The 19566-nt window shown below is 41.1% G+C and overlaps 1 protein-coding gene across 5 annotated transcripts in view; it reads right to left on the bottom strand.

Moving 5' to 3' along the window:
* Positions 1 to 19566, bottom strand: part of SSH2 (slingshot protein phosphatase 2) — a 260024-nt gene that overhangs the window by 40155 nt on the left and 200303 nt on the right. For 4 of the 5 annotated variants that reach the window (XR_008629123.1, XM_004605002.3, XM_055130124.1 and 1 more), the window contains 6 exons: positions 16574 to 16695; positions 13887 to 13955; positions 13038 to 13103; positions 7505 to 7699; positions 5239 to 5332; positions 4975 to 5103 (listed from right to left, as the gene is read on the bottom strand). Coding sequence is in view for 4 of the 5 variants with exons in the window: in XM_004605002.3 (XP_004605059.2) it covers positions 4975 to 5103; positions 5239 to 5332; positions 7505 to 7699; positions 13038 to 13103; positions 13887 to 13955; positions 16574 to 16695 (675 nt within the window). In the remaining variant the exon portion in view is untranslated. The remainder of the gene's footprint in view (positions 1 to 4974; positions 5104 to 5238; positions 5333 to 7504; positions 7700 to 13037; positions 13104 to 13886; positions 13956 to 16573; positions 16696 to 19566) is intronic. The other variant, XM_055130125.1, reaches the window with a different exon arrangement.

The following is a 19566-nucleotide window of genomic DNA, read 5'->3' as shown; positions in this document are numbered from 1 at the left end:
CTATTAAAATTTGTACAGATGGGGGCCAAAACAGTGGGTAAGGCACTTGCCTTGTGTGCGGCTGACTCAGGTTCAATCCCTGGCCTCCCATATGGTCCCCTGAGCTTGCCAGAAATGATTCCCGAGTGTGAGCCAGGAGTAACCCCTGAGTATCTCCAAACAAAACAAACAAACATGAGGGTTGGGGAAATAGCACAGGGCACTTGCCTTGAATGGCTAATGTCGGTTTAGTCCAGGGCATCCAATCTAGCCCCACCAAGAATAATCCCTGAATGTAGAACCAGAAGTAATCCCTGACCATGATCTGAAAATAGTACATATACCCTAAAATACATCATTTGGAGAGGGGGTGCAGGCAAGGTAACTCTTAAGAGTGGCATAAAAGTCACAGGAACAGATGCTTGGAATTAAACAGGATGACCAGTCAGACACCGACTCCTGAGTTCATAGCTTTAGTCACTTTCTAACCTGAGCTATTCTGGGCATAGTCATTTACCCTTTATAAAAATTAGTCACGTGACATAAAGAAAGTTGGGGGCAGGGTTTAACTGAATGAGGGACTCTTAACAAAAATTCTTTCTGGGCCAGGGAGATGGATCTAAAAGCCAGAATGCAGCATGTAGGAGTCTGTGTTCAATCCAACATCCCCTGGTACAACCCTGGAGGCCGCCAAGCACTGCCAGGCCTGAGCACTGAAATTTGAAGCCCACATAGCCTGGCTAAGTTTCACTGGCAGGGTCCTTGACCTCCTGAGCACGACTTGGGAGGTCTCTCCCCCTAAAATAAATTCTTCCCAACAGTACAAGAATGGGAAATACTGAACCCTTCAGGAAGTATATATAAATGACAACAAAGCCAGGTGTTTTACAAATATTTTATAAATCCTTGACAACTGTGCACTAAGATCTACATACAGAAAAGGCTATACACACTGGAATAAAGTAACAGAAAAGGATTTCATCTCCCAGTTCACTACTTCTCACAAGTAACTTACTCCACACTATGATGAATCATACTACAGGGACACATACTTTAGTGTGTCAACAAGTTAATTTAGGGCACAAGCCTTCAATGACACAAAGTCTGACAGCTTGATAAAATAAACTCTTGGATATTCAGGGTGAAATGATCCAGTTTAATCAGTTCTTTGCATTTATTCCTCTTCTCTCCTGTTCCCAGCTTCTAATCATTTCACAGTTCACAGATGTTCTCAGCAGAGAAAGGAAGTGAAATTCAAACCAACTGATTTAATTCCTTGTTAGCAATTTTAGTCAAAGTATATAGGGAAGCTGAAGAAAAAAGGCATTTTTCGGTGTTGCTCATCTATTTCCAAATTTATCAAAAGCAATTTAATTATAGTTTTGGTCATATCTTTACAACAGCGTAAATATTTATAGGGCTTTTTTTGGTTTGCTGGCTTGTTTTGGGCCACACCCAGCTGTGCTCAGGTAGGGGATATTCCTAGTTCGGCACTTAGGAGTGACCCCTGGCCATACTCAAGATATGTAGTGCTGGGGATAAGATCCAGGGTGCCACATGCAAGCACTTAATCCCTATGTTTTCTCTCTGGCCCCACCCACTGATTTTAATTATCCTTTATTATTTTCCTGCTGTACTATTGCTCTAGCCCCTAATTATCCTTGTTAACGGTGTTCTTAGCACCATGTAGTCTTTTTTTTAATTTTTGCTTTTTGGGTCACACCCGGCGATGCACAGGGGTTATTCCTGGCTCATACACTCAGGAATTACTCCTGGCAATGCTCAGAGAACCATATGGGATGCTGGGAATCCAACCCGGGTCGGCCATGTGCAAGGCAAACGCCCTACCCGCTGTGCTATTGCTCCAGTCCCCAGCACCATGTAGTCTTGAACATCTTTAACATTTGGGATGAAAATGAGTAGTGGGTTTGAAAAACATTCCTAATCCACTGGTCATTGAGGTTGCCTTAAGCAATTCATAGGTAACAGAATGTTCAGGAATCAGGAAAAACAATTTTATAGTCTTAAGTCACAAAGTTGTCAGTAATCATGAAAGTTTGGAGGAGGGTAGAGTGATAATACTGCAGTAGGGTACTTGCTCTGCATGCAGCTGACCCAGGTTTGACCCTCACATCCCATATGGTTCTCCAGAGCCCACCAGGAGAAATTCCTGCGTGTAGAGCCAGAAGTAAGCCCTGAACACTACTGGGTGTAGTCCAACTGCCCCTCCCCCCCATCTCCCGCCTAAAAAAAGTATTAGGGAGACTCAAAATGTAGCTCAAAGATTCCAAAATGGGTCGTATGACTTCTCAGTAGCTTCTTCCTGCTCTGGAAGTTATATTAGACTTTAAACCTCATAGGTATATTTGAAGAATGGTTTCCAAGTATTGTTCAAATAGTTTGTACTGTATAAAACTATGGTAGATCTATTTTCAACTATAGTATGAAGAACAAATGAGATATTTAATAACCTATGAAGAAATGCCTGGTTTGTAGCTTTGTCAATTTTCTTTCCTTTTCTTTATGATTTTGGGCCACATCCAATAGTGTTCAGGGTTTACTCCTGGCTCTGAGCTCAGGTATTTGGATTGCAGGCCACACCCAGCAGTGCTGAGAGCATACTCCAAGCTCTGGTTGGCTTGGGGGACCTTATGGGGTGCTAGGGATCGAACCTGAGTCAGCTGCATGCAATGCAAATGCCCTACAAACTATACAACTGCTCTGACCCCCAACTTTATTCATTTCCTTAGTTTAAATATTCCCTTCAATTTTTTTTTTTTTTGCTTTTTTGGGTCACACCCAGCAATGCACAGGGGTTACTCCTGGTTCTACACTCAGGAATTACCCCTGGCGGTGCTCAGGGGACCATATGGGATGCTGGGATTCGAACCTGGGTCAGCCTGGGTTGGCCGCGTGCAAGGCAAGCGCCCTACCCGCTGTGCTATTGCTCCAGCCCCTATTCCCTTCAATTTTTAAAATTTCAATTTTATTGTAGTTTATTATTATTATTTATTATTATTTTTGCAGTGCTGGGGATAGAACCCAGCAGCTTATATATGGAAGGTAAATGCTTTACTACTGAGTTACAGCCCAGCCCATAGTAAAATATTAAAAAAAAAAGTTTTAGGGGCTGGATCGATAGCACAGCGAGTAAGGTGTTTGCCTTGCATGCAGCCAACTGGATTTGATTCCCAGCATCCCATATGGTCACACCAGCACTGCCAGGAGTAATTCCCGAGTGCATGAGCAAGGAGTAACCCCTGTGCATCACTGGGTGTGACCCAAAAACAAAAAAGCAAAAAACCAAACCAAAACAAAAAGTTTTGGTGTCTGGGTCACACCTAGCTGTGCTCAGGCTTGCTCCTAACTGAGCTCAGAGATGCACTCTTGGTAGGGCTTAGGGATGTAAGCAACTGAATCAAGGTCAGCTGTGTGCAAAGCATTATAATACAGCATATTAAATGATTTAAATTCACGTAGGTTAAAATCATATAGCAATTAAGTTGACCTTTATCAATTTATATTCTAACCATTCTATTTGCCACTTCTTTAAGTTTTCTTGGATCAAACAATATGAAGGAAATTTGTTATGTGCCTGAAAAGGGTGCAGGAGGGAAACTGGGGACACTGGTCACGCTGGTGATGGGGTTGGTATTGGAACACCATATGCCTGAAACTACTGTAGTATGAATAACTTAGTAAATCACGGTGTTTTAATAAAAATAAATTTAAAAAATAATGGAAGAGAGAAGGGAAATATTGTACCTGAATGCTAAATTTCTCAAAAAATACTTATCTGTATATATCCATATATGGGCTGGAGTGATAGCATAGTGGTAGGACGTTTGCCTTGCACGTGGCTGACCTGGGTTAGATTCCTCCGTCCCTCTCAGAGAGCCCAGCAAGCTACCCAGAGTATCTTGCTCACACGGCAGAGCCTGGCAAGCTACCCGTGGCGTATTCGATATGCCAAAAACAGTAACAGCAAGTCTCACAATGAAGATGTTACTGGTGCCCGCTCAGGCAAATCGATGAGCAATGGGATGACAGTGACAGTGATACAGTGATATCCATATATAGAGAACCTGTGAATGTGACCTTACTTGAGAAGTTTTTGTAAAAGCAATTAAGGATCGTGAAGGAGAGCAGCCTGGATAACCAGGGAGGCCTTAAATACAATGACAAACTTCTTTTTAATACACAGGGGGAAGTCGCATGTGAAGATGGGAGCCCTGTAGGTGGGGGCCACTAACCAAGGGAGGCCTAGACCATCAGCTGCTGGAAGAGCAAAGAAGGATTCTTCCCTGAAACCTGGCCCTTACAGGAAAGGGGCCCCTACTCAGTTTGGAATATGATTTTTCCAAGCTGTGAGAGAATACCCTTTTCATTTTTATTTTTAAAAGTTTTTTTTATTGGGGAGGAAGGGAGCAGGAGGCACACCCAGTGATGCTCTCTGGGCTTACTCCTGGTTCTCTGCTCAGGGATCACTCCTGTTGGGGCTCAGGGAATGAAATGGGTAATGGGGATTAAACCTGGGTCGGTCAAGTGCAAAGCAAGCACCCTTCTTGCTGTAATATCTCTCTGGCTCCTGGCCCACAGTCAATTTTTTTTTTTTTTTTTTTTTTTGCTTTTTGGGTCACACCTGGCGATGCACAGGGGTTACTCCTGGCTCTGCACTCAGGAATCACCCCTGGCCGTGCTCAGGGGACCATATGGGATGCTGGGATTCGAACCCGGGTCGGCCGCGTGCAAGGCAAACGCCCTACCCGCTGTGCTATCGCTCCAGCCCCCCCACAGTCAATTTTGATTCATTAATTTGATGTCACAGAATGAGGAACTGGTATGGGATGGGCAGAAGCAGAACTGTAAATAAATATGAAGCACAACTTAACATAAACATTTCCACCACACACAGAGGTAAATAATCCTAAGTACACATAGCAAATGCCCCATGAGTGGCATCAGTGTACCACTTAAAGTGGTCCTGAAACTTACCAAGAATACATGCTCGAATATCTGTGTAGGACTATCCATTTGACCAAGGATCACTATCATTTCATTATCTATAAACTCCTTGAATTCTCTCAAGTTGCACACCATTTGCATTTCCAGCTCAGTTCGGATCTAAAACCAAAAGACGATATATTGTATTAACTTGTGTGAAGTTCCCTTGTACTTTCAATCACTCACTGTTCCTAGCTCCACACCTATTATTATCCTACTCCTAGCCATGGAAGAATGAGGACTCAGGTCTCTTACCTCTTTGGATGTAATATTCTCCAAGTCCTTCTGCATCATAATTTCCCTTAACTTGGTTTTAATGAGCCTTTCTGTTCGCTCACGTTCTGTTGGTCTGAGAAAAGAGAAATGGTGATTATTTTTCTTAGGCAAGATTTGTGAGGGAGATGAGAAGGATCAAACCCAGGGTCTCACACACTGAGTATAATGCATCAAACAGAGAACCATATCTATAATTTCCCATATACTACCCTTGAGTTCCACTTATTGAGCTACAGTACTGACTGGGTAGACCAGTGATATCAGAGAAACTTTAAATTAGGTACACAAAACATTTATAGTAAATAAAGATCAATAATGAAACTGGGTCTTCTATAGCGCAAAATGCCACCTTATACTGACTGATTATTCGTTACTACAGTTCTAGAAAGTGCAAAGGGGGAAGAATGGTTTCCAACTCCTTCAATGAGGCAAATTCTTTTCTCAAATAGTTTCACGGATTAACTACCCAGAGTACTTTAATCCAAAATGCTTTTCCTTTCCATGAAAGCTCTCTATCTCTGAAACTGTTATCCCATTTTATAGATAAAAGAAATAAATAACTGATAGGTCAAATGCTATGCCAATGATCACATACTTTGGCAGGAGAACCAGATCTCTCAGTTCAGACAAACATTCTACCTGCAGGATTATATTGCATCCCTGTCCCTTCAGTCTTTTGATTCTTTATGAAAATCAAATCATCCCTGGAATTTTAATATGAACACAAACTATGTAGCTGACTCTCCAATTACTAGACAGATTAGCTCAATGTAACTGAATGCTTCTCTTTAAAAGTATTATTTCATAACGTAGAATTTGAGTGAGGCTGTCAGAGAGCACTTTCAGTCTCATCTTTCCTTCCTACTCAAGAAAGTTATCTGCTCCGCAGCACCTTATTTGGAGATGGAAATGGACTTAATAAGCCTTTAGGCATCCTGCCTGCCCTTGCTGCCTACAGCTTTATCACTTGCTACAAAAATAGCTTTGGAATCTTCAAAGATGGATGCTCTGACCCCACAACCTTGGGGCTCCCCAACTGGGGCTCTTTGTTTCTCACAACCGTACAGAATACAGCTGATATCTGTGCTATTTTCCTATCAGCCACGGTATTCCTGTCCTGACTAAAATTAAAATACTATTGTTTTATTATTCATTAACTTAGGTTTTTTGGGCACAACCAGCAGTGCTCAGAGTTTACTCCTGCCTTTGCACTCAGGGATTACTCCTGTTGGGGACCATATGGAGTGCTGGGAATAGAACCCAGATCAGCTGCAAGGCAAGCTTGCTGTATTACTGCTCTTGCACCTTGCTTTTTAATTTTTTTTAAATGTTATGATGACCATACCTGGCAGTTGTGGTGTCACAGCAAGGTAGTACTGAGGATTTATGCACACACAAGGCATGGGTTCTACCACTCTGCCACAGTGCTAGGCCAAGAATAAAATTTTTGCAGGAAGTGGGTCATTCCCAGCAGTGCTGGGGATCCTATCTGGGCTTCCTGCACGCAAGACATGTGCTCAGCCCATTGATCTATCTCTGGCCCAACTGTGGGATTTTTTTGGGAGGAGGGATGTCATACCCGGAGGCGGCTCTGAGGGCTTACATTTGACTCTGTGCTCAGGATCACTCTTGGGGGGCCATATGTGATGCCAGAAACTGAACCTGGGTTGGCCACCTGACAGTAAACGCCTTACCTACTGTACCATCTCTCCCGCTCCTAGCCCATCTTCATTGTGATTTTTCATTTGTTTGGTTTTGAGCCACACCCAGAGCCACTGAGTCAGGGGTAGCTCCTGGAGCAATATATTTGGGACACTCTGAGCTCTCTCCCTGAGCACTCAGTCCAAATCTTTAAAATTCAAATGAACAAAACTGAATTGATTGGACTTCATATTACAGTTTCCTCTCTATGTGATGCCGCCAAAGATGGAATCCATAACTTCATTCATACATGTAAGGCATGTATGCTACCATGAGCTACATCCCTGGCTCTAGTAGTACAGATGCTAACTATGGAGATGTCATCCAGTCCAGGAAAGAAACTCTTTAGGCCTCTGCAGACAACATTAGAATCCAGTTTCCGTATGTGGACTCTTCCATGATATGTCGACAATGACTTCTTATCAACGGGTGAGATGAATTCACCAAGAAGAGGTCAGCGAAGAACATGACGCATCCAACTCCTTATGACACAACAGAGAAGACAATTTCTACAATCTTATGCTTCAAAATTAAAGCGACTTACATGTCTGTGAAGAGAGCTGGAGAGTCAGGCCGGTGGGACTGCACATCCTGCATTGCATTCCACTCATTAACTGAGGACTGATCTGAGTTGATATGGCTCTCGTAGTAACTCACCCAGGTGAGAAACAGGCTGCCTGGGTAGTAGTTATGCATCCTGGCCACTTCACAAGCCTTGTGTAAACTCTGCAGAGCAGACCTGAAAGAGATGCTGAGACATTAGCGCTGCCGACTGTGAATGATCAAGACACTAACAATAACCTACTTTATTACCTCCATGTCTTTCAACTTTTTTCACATATTTTTTATTGTAGGGCCTGGAATCAACCCCAGAATTTCACACAAGTTAGGCATGTGCTCTACTGCTTAGTCACATTCCTGGTCCCTCTTTCAGTTTTTTTGTTTGTTTGTTTGTTTGTTTTTGGGCCACACTTAGCAGCTCTCAGGGCTTACTCCTGTTTTGTGCTCAGACATCACTTCTGGCAGGTTCTGGGCACCAAATGGGTGCCAGGGATTAAACCCTGGTTTACCAGGTGCAAGGCAAGCAACCTGCTGTACTATCACTAACTATAGCCTCATTGTCTTTCAATTTTAAGCCCTGCAGAATTTGACCTCTGGAGAATGACTCAGTGGAATTGAAGATTCTGATTCTGGTTTATGTGGTAATACCTGCCCATAGCAATTGATGAGAGTAAAAGAAGAGATTTTCTTTCTAGGCATCATCTCTCAGTCATGCCTTAAAGAAGCTGCTGGCAGCTAGAGCTAGTTATTCTAAGAAAAAATTATCAAAACGAGGCCAGAGTGACAGTACAGTGGGCAGGGTACTTGTCTTGCATACAGCTGTATTAGGTTCAATCTCCCGTGACCCATTAGGTCCTCCAAGCCCTGTCAGGAGTAATCTCTGAGCATAGAGTCAGGACTAAGCCCTCAGCACTGCCAGATGTGTCCCAAATAATAAAAACAAAAAAAATTATAAAAAACTGGGGCTGGAGAAATAGTACAGTGGGTAGGGCGCTTGTCTTAAACTTGGCCAATGGGTTTAATCACTGGCATCCCCTGTGGTCCTCTGACCACCAACAAGAGTAACTTCTGAGTGCAGCAGAGCCAGGGGCAACCCCTGAGCATAGCTGGGTAAAGTCTCCAAACAAAACAAAATGAAACAATCCCCCCTCTCCCAAATACAAAAACTATTCCAGAAGATTAGATGAACATTCTTCTGAGTAGGATGTGTCCCACAGTGACATTTTTTATTTCCCCCAAATAAAACCAAAAAGTTCACAAGGAAAAAAAAAGTATTCTGACAGCCTACCACTGAAAAGTAGGGCAGGTACCTATGATCCTTGAGGTGGAACCATGCTGTGATTGTGCTTTATATTTTAGAGAAGAAATGACCTCATAATTTACTCTATAATGATTTGTTTCCCTTGACACAACATCATCTTAAAGCATACATTCCCTGTCATTTTTAGAGATTCCACAAAGATCACATAGATACCCCAAAGCCTCGAGGACAAGTCCATTAATGTCCAGTAATGTTCAGTAAGTATTGATTAATAAGACACTCTTATTGTCTTAGTCTATTTGCCTGTAAACTATTCAGATACTACAACTACTGTCTTTTTTTACAATTCAATTTTTCTTGGCTTGGATTATAATACTGTTAATAATGATTTCTCACAGACATAATTTCAACACCACATTCATCACCAGTGTACTCATCTCCCTCATTAAAGTACCCCAACTCCCCTGTCTCTCCCCCAGCTTTTGTATATACTTGAGATCAATTGTATAGATCAATTCCCCTGTTATGTTGCCTTTGGATCTTTGTTGCTACCCTGCTGTCTATCTTTAAGCGCCACATATGAGAGAGATCATTCTGTATCTGTCCCATTCACTCTGGCTTATTTCATTCAGTATTACAGCCTCTAGTTTCATTCATATTGCTGCAAATTGCATGACTTTGTTCTTTCTTATGCTCCATAGTATTCCACTGTGTACATTCTTTTTATGGTCATTGGTCTTTTACTTTATATTATGTTTACATTACTTTACATTTATATTATATACCAAACTTTTTGATCCATTCAACTGTAGTTGGGCATTTGAGCTGTTTCCGTATCTTGGCTATTGTACTAAGTACAGTGATGACCATAGGTGTGTAATTTACAAATTAACATTTTTGTGTTTTGGGGAAAAATGCAGCTCTAGTTATACTGAGACTAGATTTGGATTGAACTCAAGAATGCAAGAGGGGGAAATAAATTAAGACAAGTAACATGGGTTACATGTGTGGGAAAAAGCTGAAGTCAGAATGTTAGGAAATTAGTCATATCATAATATAGAGAAGTTTCTACATTTAGTTTACTGATGTATCTCCAGTACCTAAAACACTCTATCTCATAGCTGGTGCATAGTCAGTATTTGCTGAAAGAAATGTCATAGTTATGATAAATGTGTCTCTCTTAAGGGAAAAAAATGGCATTAGATCTGGCCATCTATTTTTCTTAAAAATAACTTTTAATTTTTTCTCTTATAGAAAATTGATGTATTTAGGAATTAGTGATCTATTTTGGAAAATTTAAGGACCTCAAATAAAAGGCAGAAATGTTCTGTAATCTGGTCAAGAGAATTTCCACTCATGGGGCTGGAAACAGTACAGTGGGCAGGGTGCTTGCCTTGCAAGTGTCGCTACTAAGTTAGATCCACAGCACCACCTATGGCCCCCAAACCCTGCTCCATGGCCTATAATCCAAAAATAAATAAATATCAATTGTTAGATTTCAATGTAGATCCTTCCACTATTTGTCTATACATAGATTACAATACAGATCTGGTCATATTCTTTATAGGGTCATTTATTCTTTATAGGGTCACTGATCTTTTTTTTTCTTTTTGGGTCACACCCGGCAATGTACAGGGGTCACTCCTGGCTCTGCACTCAGGAATCACTCCTGGAGGTGCTCAGGGAGCCATATGGGATGCTGGGAATTGAACCTGTACTGGCTGCGTGCAAGGCAAACGCCCTACCCACTGTGCTATCGCTCCAGCCCCTGGCCATTGGTCTTTTACTTTATATCTTGTCATTAACACCTTTCTAGGTAAAACTTTTATTTTTTTTTGAATTCTAAAATTTTAATAATGAAATCTGGAATTTCTGCCAAAAGGCGCTGGGTTCCGAGATTCATTTGTGTGTCTCTGGGATCATGGCCTAAGCAGCTTAATCAGTAGCCGTGTGTGGAAACTTGGGGTCTCAGGGTCAGGGGAGGACAAGGGCCAGCTCTACCCCGATACTGTGAAGCCCTGTGTGTCTTGTCACTGCTGGTCCAATGGCCTCTGGAAGATGGCAGGCACCAAGACACCAGGGGGAATAGGCAGAAGAACAATCGCTTTTCCCAGGTAAAACTGTTTTATTCAACTAATTTTTAGTAGTCTGATAATATTTAGTAACATGAATATACCATAATTTAATTGTTTTCTATTTTTCTTGGGGAAGGCCCACATCTGAATGATCCCCTGGAAACGAAACTATCAAGTGTGGCTCTGGTGGCCCCTAGCATCAGTAGGCCTTTATGTTACTACATCACTGAGCCCAGACAGTTGGTATAATTATCACTCGGAGTGGCCCCTGGGTCCCCTGATCACTGCTTGAGAGGTTCAAAATGAGAAAAAAAAAATGCTTGCTATTACTTATAATAAGATAAATTCTCAGAGCAGTCAGTCAAATTCTCAGTGAATTTTTGTTGCATGATATAGATTCAAAGGTAAGGACCAACTTGGTATAATACATAAAATTTTTAACATGTTTTATTTTGGACATGTGCTTCACCAGCGTATGTGACAAGAGTCTTGGAAAATGCCCTAGAATATGCTTATTAAGATTTTTTAGCTGCATATAGAAGTAACAGCCCAAAGCAATTATCCCCCGTGGAGGAAACACCTAATCTAAATGCTACATTGACTATATGTTATCTTTTCCCTTCCTGTGATGTTCAATATACTACTTATGTGGTACACCAACATTTTTTCTTTTAATTCTGCAATAAGAGAGCTACGATTAATCAGTGTACTGAGATCATAAATGTCTGAACTAAGGTTATTATCTGAATCTTCACTGATTTAAGAATTAAGCCTGCTTTGTACTTCTCCCCAAAACACAACCGAAAACAATGTTATTTCTGGGACTTCTGCTTGGTTTTACTTACTCTCTGGGAAGATGGGTCATTTGCCTCTAACTGAGTCAAAGGATAGTATTTCTATGAGGAATTTAACTGTGAAATACAACTGAAGTTGGAGACTCTGGTCTAAACACATGACCTGAAATTCTGTCCCACCTTGATTACTGCACAAAAATGATAAGACTGCTAATTGTTCAGTGGCCTCTGTTTTAGGACCCCACCCATCTTAAGTATATCAATTAAGTTATTCAGGGGTTGATTTATCTGCCTGGAGTCTTTTTCAAGCTCCTTTATTTCTTGTTTGGCTTGCCTGCTGTTCCTTGTTGCTCTTCATGGGACTTCTACAGAATAGGTGACTGAATAAGAAACTGAAATTCAAATCACTGGGGAGGGAATCTGAATTTTATGGTCACATCATTACCTATTTAAATAATTTTTCTAAATAAGCTAGAATGAAATATAAAAGATAAAATGAAAGAAACAAACAGTCTCAGGCCAATTATGCAAATGCAACTTCTTAATGTCACTTTTCTCTTCCACAAGGAACTAATAATACTTTTTTTCAGTTGGTGTGATGTAATCAGCTTAAAAAAGCAGGAGGCACAGTGCCTGACACATAATAACCTAAAAGTGTCAGTACACCAGATGATGGCTATTCTCAATTACAATGTATTTTTCTATGCCCATTATGCAGTCTTGCAAATAGCAACTTAACAGAAACTTATCTATCTATAAGGTAACTCTATCAATGCCATCCCTGCTTCCTTTAAGACCTAGAAGGGGCAGGAGAGATAGTACAACCTATAGAGCATTTGTCTTGCATGTGGTTGATCCAGGTTCAATCCTGGCACCCCATATAGTCTCCTGAGCAATGCCAGAGTAATTCCAAAATGCAGAGCCAGGAGCAAGACCTGAGTATTGCAAGGTGTGGCCCCCAAAGAAAAACAAAACACAATAAAACAAAAAGACCTAGAATTATGAGCACAGCATTACTATTTTCTAGAATTGGCTTTAGATGGCTTAATCAATGTGTCCCTATAAGACTCTGGGTTTATGATCCATTGAGTATTTATCTCTGAGTAAAGAACACCCTTTAATTTGATTTGTCTAGCAATGCTCAAGACCTTCTACTATGGTAATCTGAAAGCTGGACTTTAAGTCATCTTTATGGTAACCATACAAACAGATCACACAAAACCTTATACACTCAAGATGAATAACATTCTCATAAAGAATTGTATGAAAGTGAATTGCCACTGTCAATACTAGTGCTCAAGGAACATTGCTCTAGTAACATTTAAAAACATTCCTAGAAAAAAAGACCAAAAAAAGCATTCATAGAGATAGTAGAAATCCTCTTACCACATTGCCTGCACAGACACAGGTTTGAAAATATGAACTCGGTTATCTGTTGAAACGCTGAACCCACTAGAAGGGAAAAAAAAAAAAAAAGAAAAGCAACTGAGACAAATCCACAGATGAGGAGTGGGATGTTTCAGTAACAAATTTTTGAAGTTGTTTTCCAGGGTAGCAATTATGTACTCAGAAGAAACATCAGGTCATCAGGTACTTCATGCAGAAGATAACTAGAAAATAGGCCTTGACTAAAAAGTGTTAAGCAATTGCCTGATTTTGTCTACCATGCAAAATGCGTGACCCTCACACTAGAGATGGGGAATTACAGTTTCCCAGCTGTAACTGCTCTGAACTGTGTATTTCTTCGTGGAAGTTTTGTGGGTTCTTAGCAAGCCTGATGCTAGTTTTATGAACCAGAGCAAACATCTTTGTCTCTTGGGGATACATTCTAAAAACACCAGGAGGTGGGGGTGGAGGGTCACTGGAAGAAACTGGCACAGGAAAGGGTTGTACTGTAGGCTGACAGCTGGCAGGGACAGCAAGAGGTTATTTGAAACAGGACCTATCATCCTCTGGGAAGGCATTGCAACAGTCCCACACAGTCAGATTAAAGAGTGAGCCAACAAACTAGTTCTTCTTTGTTGGATTCTTACCACAGTTGGGCAGGAACAGAAGTAAGAGGCCCTAGCAAATTGTATTTTTATTCCACTTCACAAGTAAGGCGTTCAAAAGGACTCATGGAGTTGCTGACACGACAGCTGAGTTGGGCATCCATTCAGATGAATGAAAAGGGCACTAAGATGGAACCCCACCCAGCCCAGGATTCTCTGTAGAATAAAAAGGGAAAATTCTTACCCGTCACCATCCAAATGAATGAGGGTGTCACTCCAGAGAGGCAGAACTAAGCCCATGGTACAAGTGCTACTGCAAGAGAATAGTCCACAAGTTACTTCCTGTTATTTTAGGAAGCAGCTCTTTGTTTATTAACTTTTCAACGCAAAGATAAGCCAAATCCCTAAGCTTTAAGTTTAGGCATAACTGTTAAGAATGGGGAGATTTCTATCACATTATCACGAACACAAAGTATGTGTTTTAAACAGATGGTTCATCATTCTGCACATATTTAATAGAAAAAGCTTACTGAGGGCCAGGGAGATAGCTTAAAGGGCTCCAGTATATGCTCTGCACAAGGTAACCCTGGATTTGATTCTTAGCATGGCATGGATTCCAAAGGACCCGGCCAAGAGTAGTCCAATCCCCATCGCACCAAATAAGAAAGAAGAAAATGTATTGACTGAGCACCTTGTACTGCTATCCTAAAAAACAATAACAACAACAACAAACTTGCATAAAAAAACCTCAAGTGATAGCTGTTACTGACTTGCAAAGGGCAGGTCTCAGTCCAAGTTCACTCTGAAATTACTTCTTCTTTTTTTTTTTTTTAGTTTTTCTTATTTTTTATTTTTTAATTAGTGAATCACCATGAAGGTACAATAACAGATTTACACATTTTCATACTTGTGTTTCCCTCATCTGTGGACTTACTTCTAATGTCAAGAACTGTTAGGCTGGAGTGATAATATAGTGGGTAGGGTGTTGACCTTGCATGCGGCCAAGCTGGGTTCAATCCCCAGCATCTCATATGGTTCCCCTGGCCTGCCAGGAGTGATTACTGAGCCGACAGCCAGGAGTCAGCTCTGAGCATTGCTGGGCATGGTCTCCAAACAAAACAAACAAAAAACTATTGTTGATAATCTCCAAATATGTGACTTGTTTTGTGCTAATTGTGAAATCTACACAGATTCATTGAATATCAGGACATACTCAGTAGTCTAAAAGGCTTTAAAATCTGCAAAACAGTAATTGTTAATGAATGTTAACAAAGTTAGTGAGACAAAATAGAAATAATACAACTTAAAAGTGCTGGAGAGGGGCTGGAGAGATGGTACAATAGGTAGGGCTGAAGTGCATGCTTTGCATGGGGAACCCCTCTGGCATTACATGGTCCCCTGAGCATGGCCAGGTAAGGAATTCCCTCCCTCACAATAATCCACACCAGAGGTCTTAAAAGGTTAATAAAATATACACAAGGTGGGTGCTCTTACAGGGTAAGAGTTTACTGAAGGAGCTTTTGCTTAGCTAACACCAGAGGTTAAAACCACGCTGAAGAGAAAACTTCCTAAATGTGGTTTTCAAGCCTGTATAATTTCACAGCACATAATTAAAGGCTGTGAGTGGTGTACAAGGTAACAAACCCGGGCCTTGTGAATCCACAAATCATTTCAGGTTGACTGCTATGTATAAACTCAAGTAAACAGGAGTTTAGGAAACTAACTTTCAAGTGACAATGAATTGTTTACTCCCTGTGGGGTCCCCCCAACCCCCCTCCGAAACCAGGACAATTAGAATCACTCCCAGTTTCCTCCACTCTTTGTAGCAAAATTCTCTCAGGCAGGGTTCATATCCATAGCTATTCCAGTGTTCCATTCTAGTCTTGAACCAGGAAGTCCAAGCCTTGAGACATCTGGCAGGATTTCCTGAGGCTTATTATCTAGAGCGCAAAGATCTGCTTAGCAGCCACATTCCACAATCTTCCCAAGGTTTCTTCAGAAAAAGTAGAAAAATAAAAAAGGAAAGCAACAAACCTTAGGGTCACAAAAAAAGCCAGATTTTGTGTTAAACGTGAATGCTTAAGCATAGGGTATAACCTGCTGCTAAAGTCCAAGGTTCTGCTTTAGTTTACAGAGTAAATCCCACTTCCCTCCCGCCTACTTCAGAAGACTGAAAGAGCAAGCATAATGTGTGCGACTCTGGAAAGCAAGCATAATGCGTGAGACTCTGGATTCAATCCCTCACACAGGGGAAAAAAAGAAATAAAGAGAGGACAAAAGAAAGAAAAAAAGGAAAAAGAAAATTTGGCAAAAGCAAAGTGCACAGTCATGGAAAATCTGAGATGGGAAGAAAAGTGGGTTGTCACTGAAAGTGGGTACACTATCATAAAAGGCGCATGCTCCACGATCACGAATGTGAATTATTACTGTCTTAAGCACAGTGAACTGCAAAGAAAGGCAATTATTTTGCCCTGAAGATATAAGTTAAAATGATTTATTTCCTCCCTCCCATCCCTTGTTGTGATGACTGGGGGTTGCTAACTTGATTGTGGTGTGCATCACACTCTTGTCATGGTTCTGGGGCTCTCAGGTGGCACTGCTGCCAGGATAAAACTTAGCAGTGTTGGGGATCAGACTGAATCGTCTCATGATTGCAAAGCAGATGCTTGGCCACTAAGCCATGGTTGGGCCCTAAACCCAATCATGTTGGTGTTATATAAACACCACCCAAAGGGTAAGAGGAATGGGGGGGCACAGTGATAAATTAGGATATTCACTGCTCTTGTCTCTCAAGACAGTGTGATTAAGATACTTTTGTATCCTCAAAGTTTCATGTCCTGAACTTTAGTAAGAGAATGTTTCTGTGATGACTCACTAAAATAGGTTATTCAAATAAAAGAGCTTTCTATCCTTTCTTTTGAGATACCATACCTGTCGTTAGAAGAGAAATCCATTCCTAGGACGATACTTTCTTCAGTGTCTTGTCTGCCATTAGTTGAAACCACCACCATATATCGAGTACGATTTTGATAGGTACTTTCTAGTCTTACAGCCTGGAGAACAACAGACAACAAGGAAAAACATTTAGAAAGATAATTTTAAATCATTCAACTCTTTATTTTTTTTCTCTTTCTTTCTTAAAATATGATCTTTATTTATTTTTTCTGGGGGGGTCACACCTGGCTCAGGGGTTACCTCTGCCTTTGCACTCAGGAATCACTCCTAGTGGTGCTCAGGGGACCATATGGGATGCTAGGGATTGAACTCAGGTCAGCCACGTGCAAGGCAAATGCCCTACCCACTGTACTATTGCTCTGGCCCTCAACCATTTCTTTTTCTGTTAACATCTTTTTTTTTTTTTTTGGTTTGATTTGGGCCACCTCTGACAGTGCTCGGGGATTGCTCCTGGCTCAGCACTGAGGAATCACTTCCGGAAACCTTGGAGGACCATATGGATTGCTGGGGATTGAACTCAGGTAAGCTGCCTACAATACTACCCATTGTATTATCACTTTAGCCCCTTATAAGAGCATCTTAAAGCATAAACAGGGAGATGGCAGAGTCTGTTGTCAGAAAAGCTAAATGTAAATTCCAGCTCATCTACTAATTTAAAAAATGCACTAAATTATTAATTGAAGAGAGAAAAAACCCATGGAGTTCATAAAAATCTTATTAAAGTGCACTCAAAGCACAAGATGGAAGTGGCTGGCATACTATAAGTGCCCAATAAACCTTTACTATTAACATGGTAATAACAACTAGAGCCATGTTCCATAGATTGAAGCAGCAAATGTGAAATATATGAATGTGAGCTTATAAATACAGGTCCCATAAACAATTACAACAGGAAGCAAACTGTGAGTATCGAAAAGGAGTATATATGCTACTGAATTCCTGCAGATTCTCTCTCTTTCTCCCTCTTCTCCTTCTGTAGTTTAAATGATAATTAAAGAAAATAGTTTTTTACAGAAATGTAACTTTTTTTTGAAAGGTGGTTTTGGTTTATAGTGCTTGGAGACTACTACTGGTTATGTGTGGGAAGTCAAACCCTGCAGTGTTCAGGGCATCATGTGATACTGAGGAAGGGGGTCAGCTGAGCACAAGGAGAGTGTCTTAACTCCTATACTATCTTTTCTACCCCAGAAACATTTTGCCAGAAAGATTTTATTATTTTAAAAGAGCCTTCAGAAAAATTAGATAAAACAGGCTCTTGTCTGTAGCACTATCGTCCCGTTGCTCATTGATTTGCTTGAGCAGGCACCAGTAACGTCTCCATTGTGAGACTTTTTACTATTTTTGGCATATCGAATACGCCATGGGTAGCTTGCCAGGCTCTCCGAGAGGGACGAAGGAATCGAGCCTGGGTCGGCTACATGCAACGCAAACGCCTTACCCACTGTGCTATCGCTCCAACCCCAGCTGACACTAGATTTACTATTAGCATGATAATGTCATTGTGGTTGAGCCTTTTTCTTACAATATCTGGAGTAAAATAATATAGTACTAGGTTTTACTTTATAATGTTCCAGCTGAGTTGACCCAGGAAGGTCTGGTCTCTAGCCCCAGGTCTCTGGAGCTTTCTTAGGATGGGGTGGGCAGAGCCCCTGCTCTGTTGGAAGGCCCACCACTCCACTCACTCCCAACTTCCAACAGCATATAAACAGCCTAGCTGAGATGCCATGCTGCTTCATCCCAGTTCCATAGCCCCTGGAGCATTTGGCCATGTGACATCTCTAAAATTCCGTTCTGAAAGGCTAGTAGGAGCACAGGAAATTAGATGGGAAAGTTGTATAGAAGCCCACTAAGCTAAGTTCAATGAGTAAAAACAACAGAGCAGAGGGCTCAACTAGCCCCTAATGGCTCAGTAAATCCTTGGACAATGGCTTTAGAAACATCACTATGAGATGTTATAATAATCATCAAAAGTAAATTATTTTGTGCCTGCTAAGAGGGCAGGCTGGAGGTGGGTGGATAACTGGGGGCACTGTTGAAGGGGAAGATCACACTGGTATGGGATTGGTGTTGGAGCACTGAATACCTGAAACAAGTGTTTTATGAACGACTTTGTAAATCATGGTGTTTAAACAAAGTTTCGAACATTAAAATTTTCCTTTCCAGTTGGGGAGGACAGACAGTATAGAATGTGTGTAAGAAACTTGCTTTGATGCACCGTGCAAAATCCCTGGGAACCACATATGATTCCTTGAGCATCACCAGGGGTTACTCCTGAGCACAGAGCCAGGAATAGCCTTGTATATTGTGTGTGGCCCAATTTTCCCCCAACCCCCTTAAAAAATACGGTATTGAGGGTTGAATATCCTTACAAACACCCTCAAATACATGATCATCTAATCTTTGATAAGGGTGCAAGAAATGTGAAGTGGAACAAGGAAAGCCTCTTTAACAAGTGGTGCTGGCAAAACTGGACAGCTACATGCATACCTAACACCATACACAAAAGTCAGATCAAAATGGATTAAAGACCTCAATATCAGACCAGAATCCATAAGGTACACTGAAGACAAAGTCAGCAAAACCCTCCATGACATTGAAGCTAAAGGTATCTTCAAAGATGACATGCCACTGACTAAGAAAGTGGAAACAGAGATAAACAAATGGGACTATCTTAAACTAAGAAGCTTCTGTAACTCAAAAGAAACAGTGACCAGAATACGAAGACAATCTACAGAATGGGAAAGGATATTCACCCAATACCCATCTGATAAGAGGTTGATATCAAGGATTTACAAGGCACTGGTTAAACTCTACAAGAAGAAACATCCAACCACATCAGAAAATGGGGCGATGAAATGAACAGAAACTTTCTCAAAGAAGAAATCCGAATGGCCAAAAGGCACATGAAAAAATGCTCTTCATCACTAATCATCAGAGAGATGCAGACCAAAACAACAATGAGATATCAT

This window comes from Sorex araneus, chromosome 3 (assembly GCF_027595985.1).
Source record: "Sorex araneus isolate mSorAra2 chromosome 3, mSorAra2.pri, whole genome shotgun sequence".
Lineage (NCBI taxonomy): Eukaryota > Metazoa > Chordata > Mammalia > Eulipotyphla > Soricidae > Sorex > Sorex araneus.
Note: the sequence above shows the minus strand (reverse complement) of the source record. Positions and strands in the feature narration are given on the sequence as shown.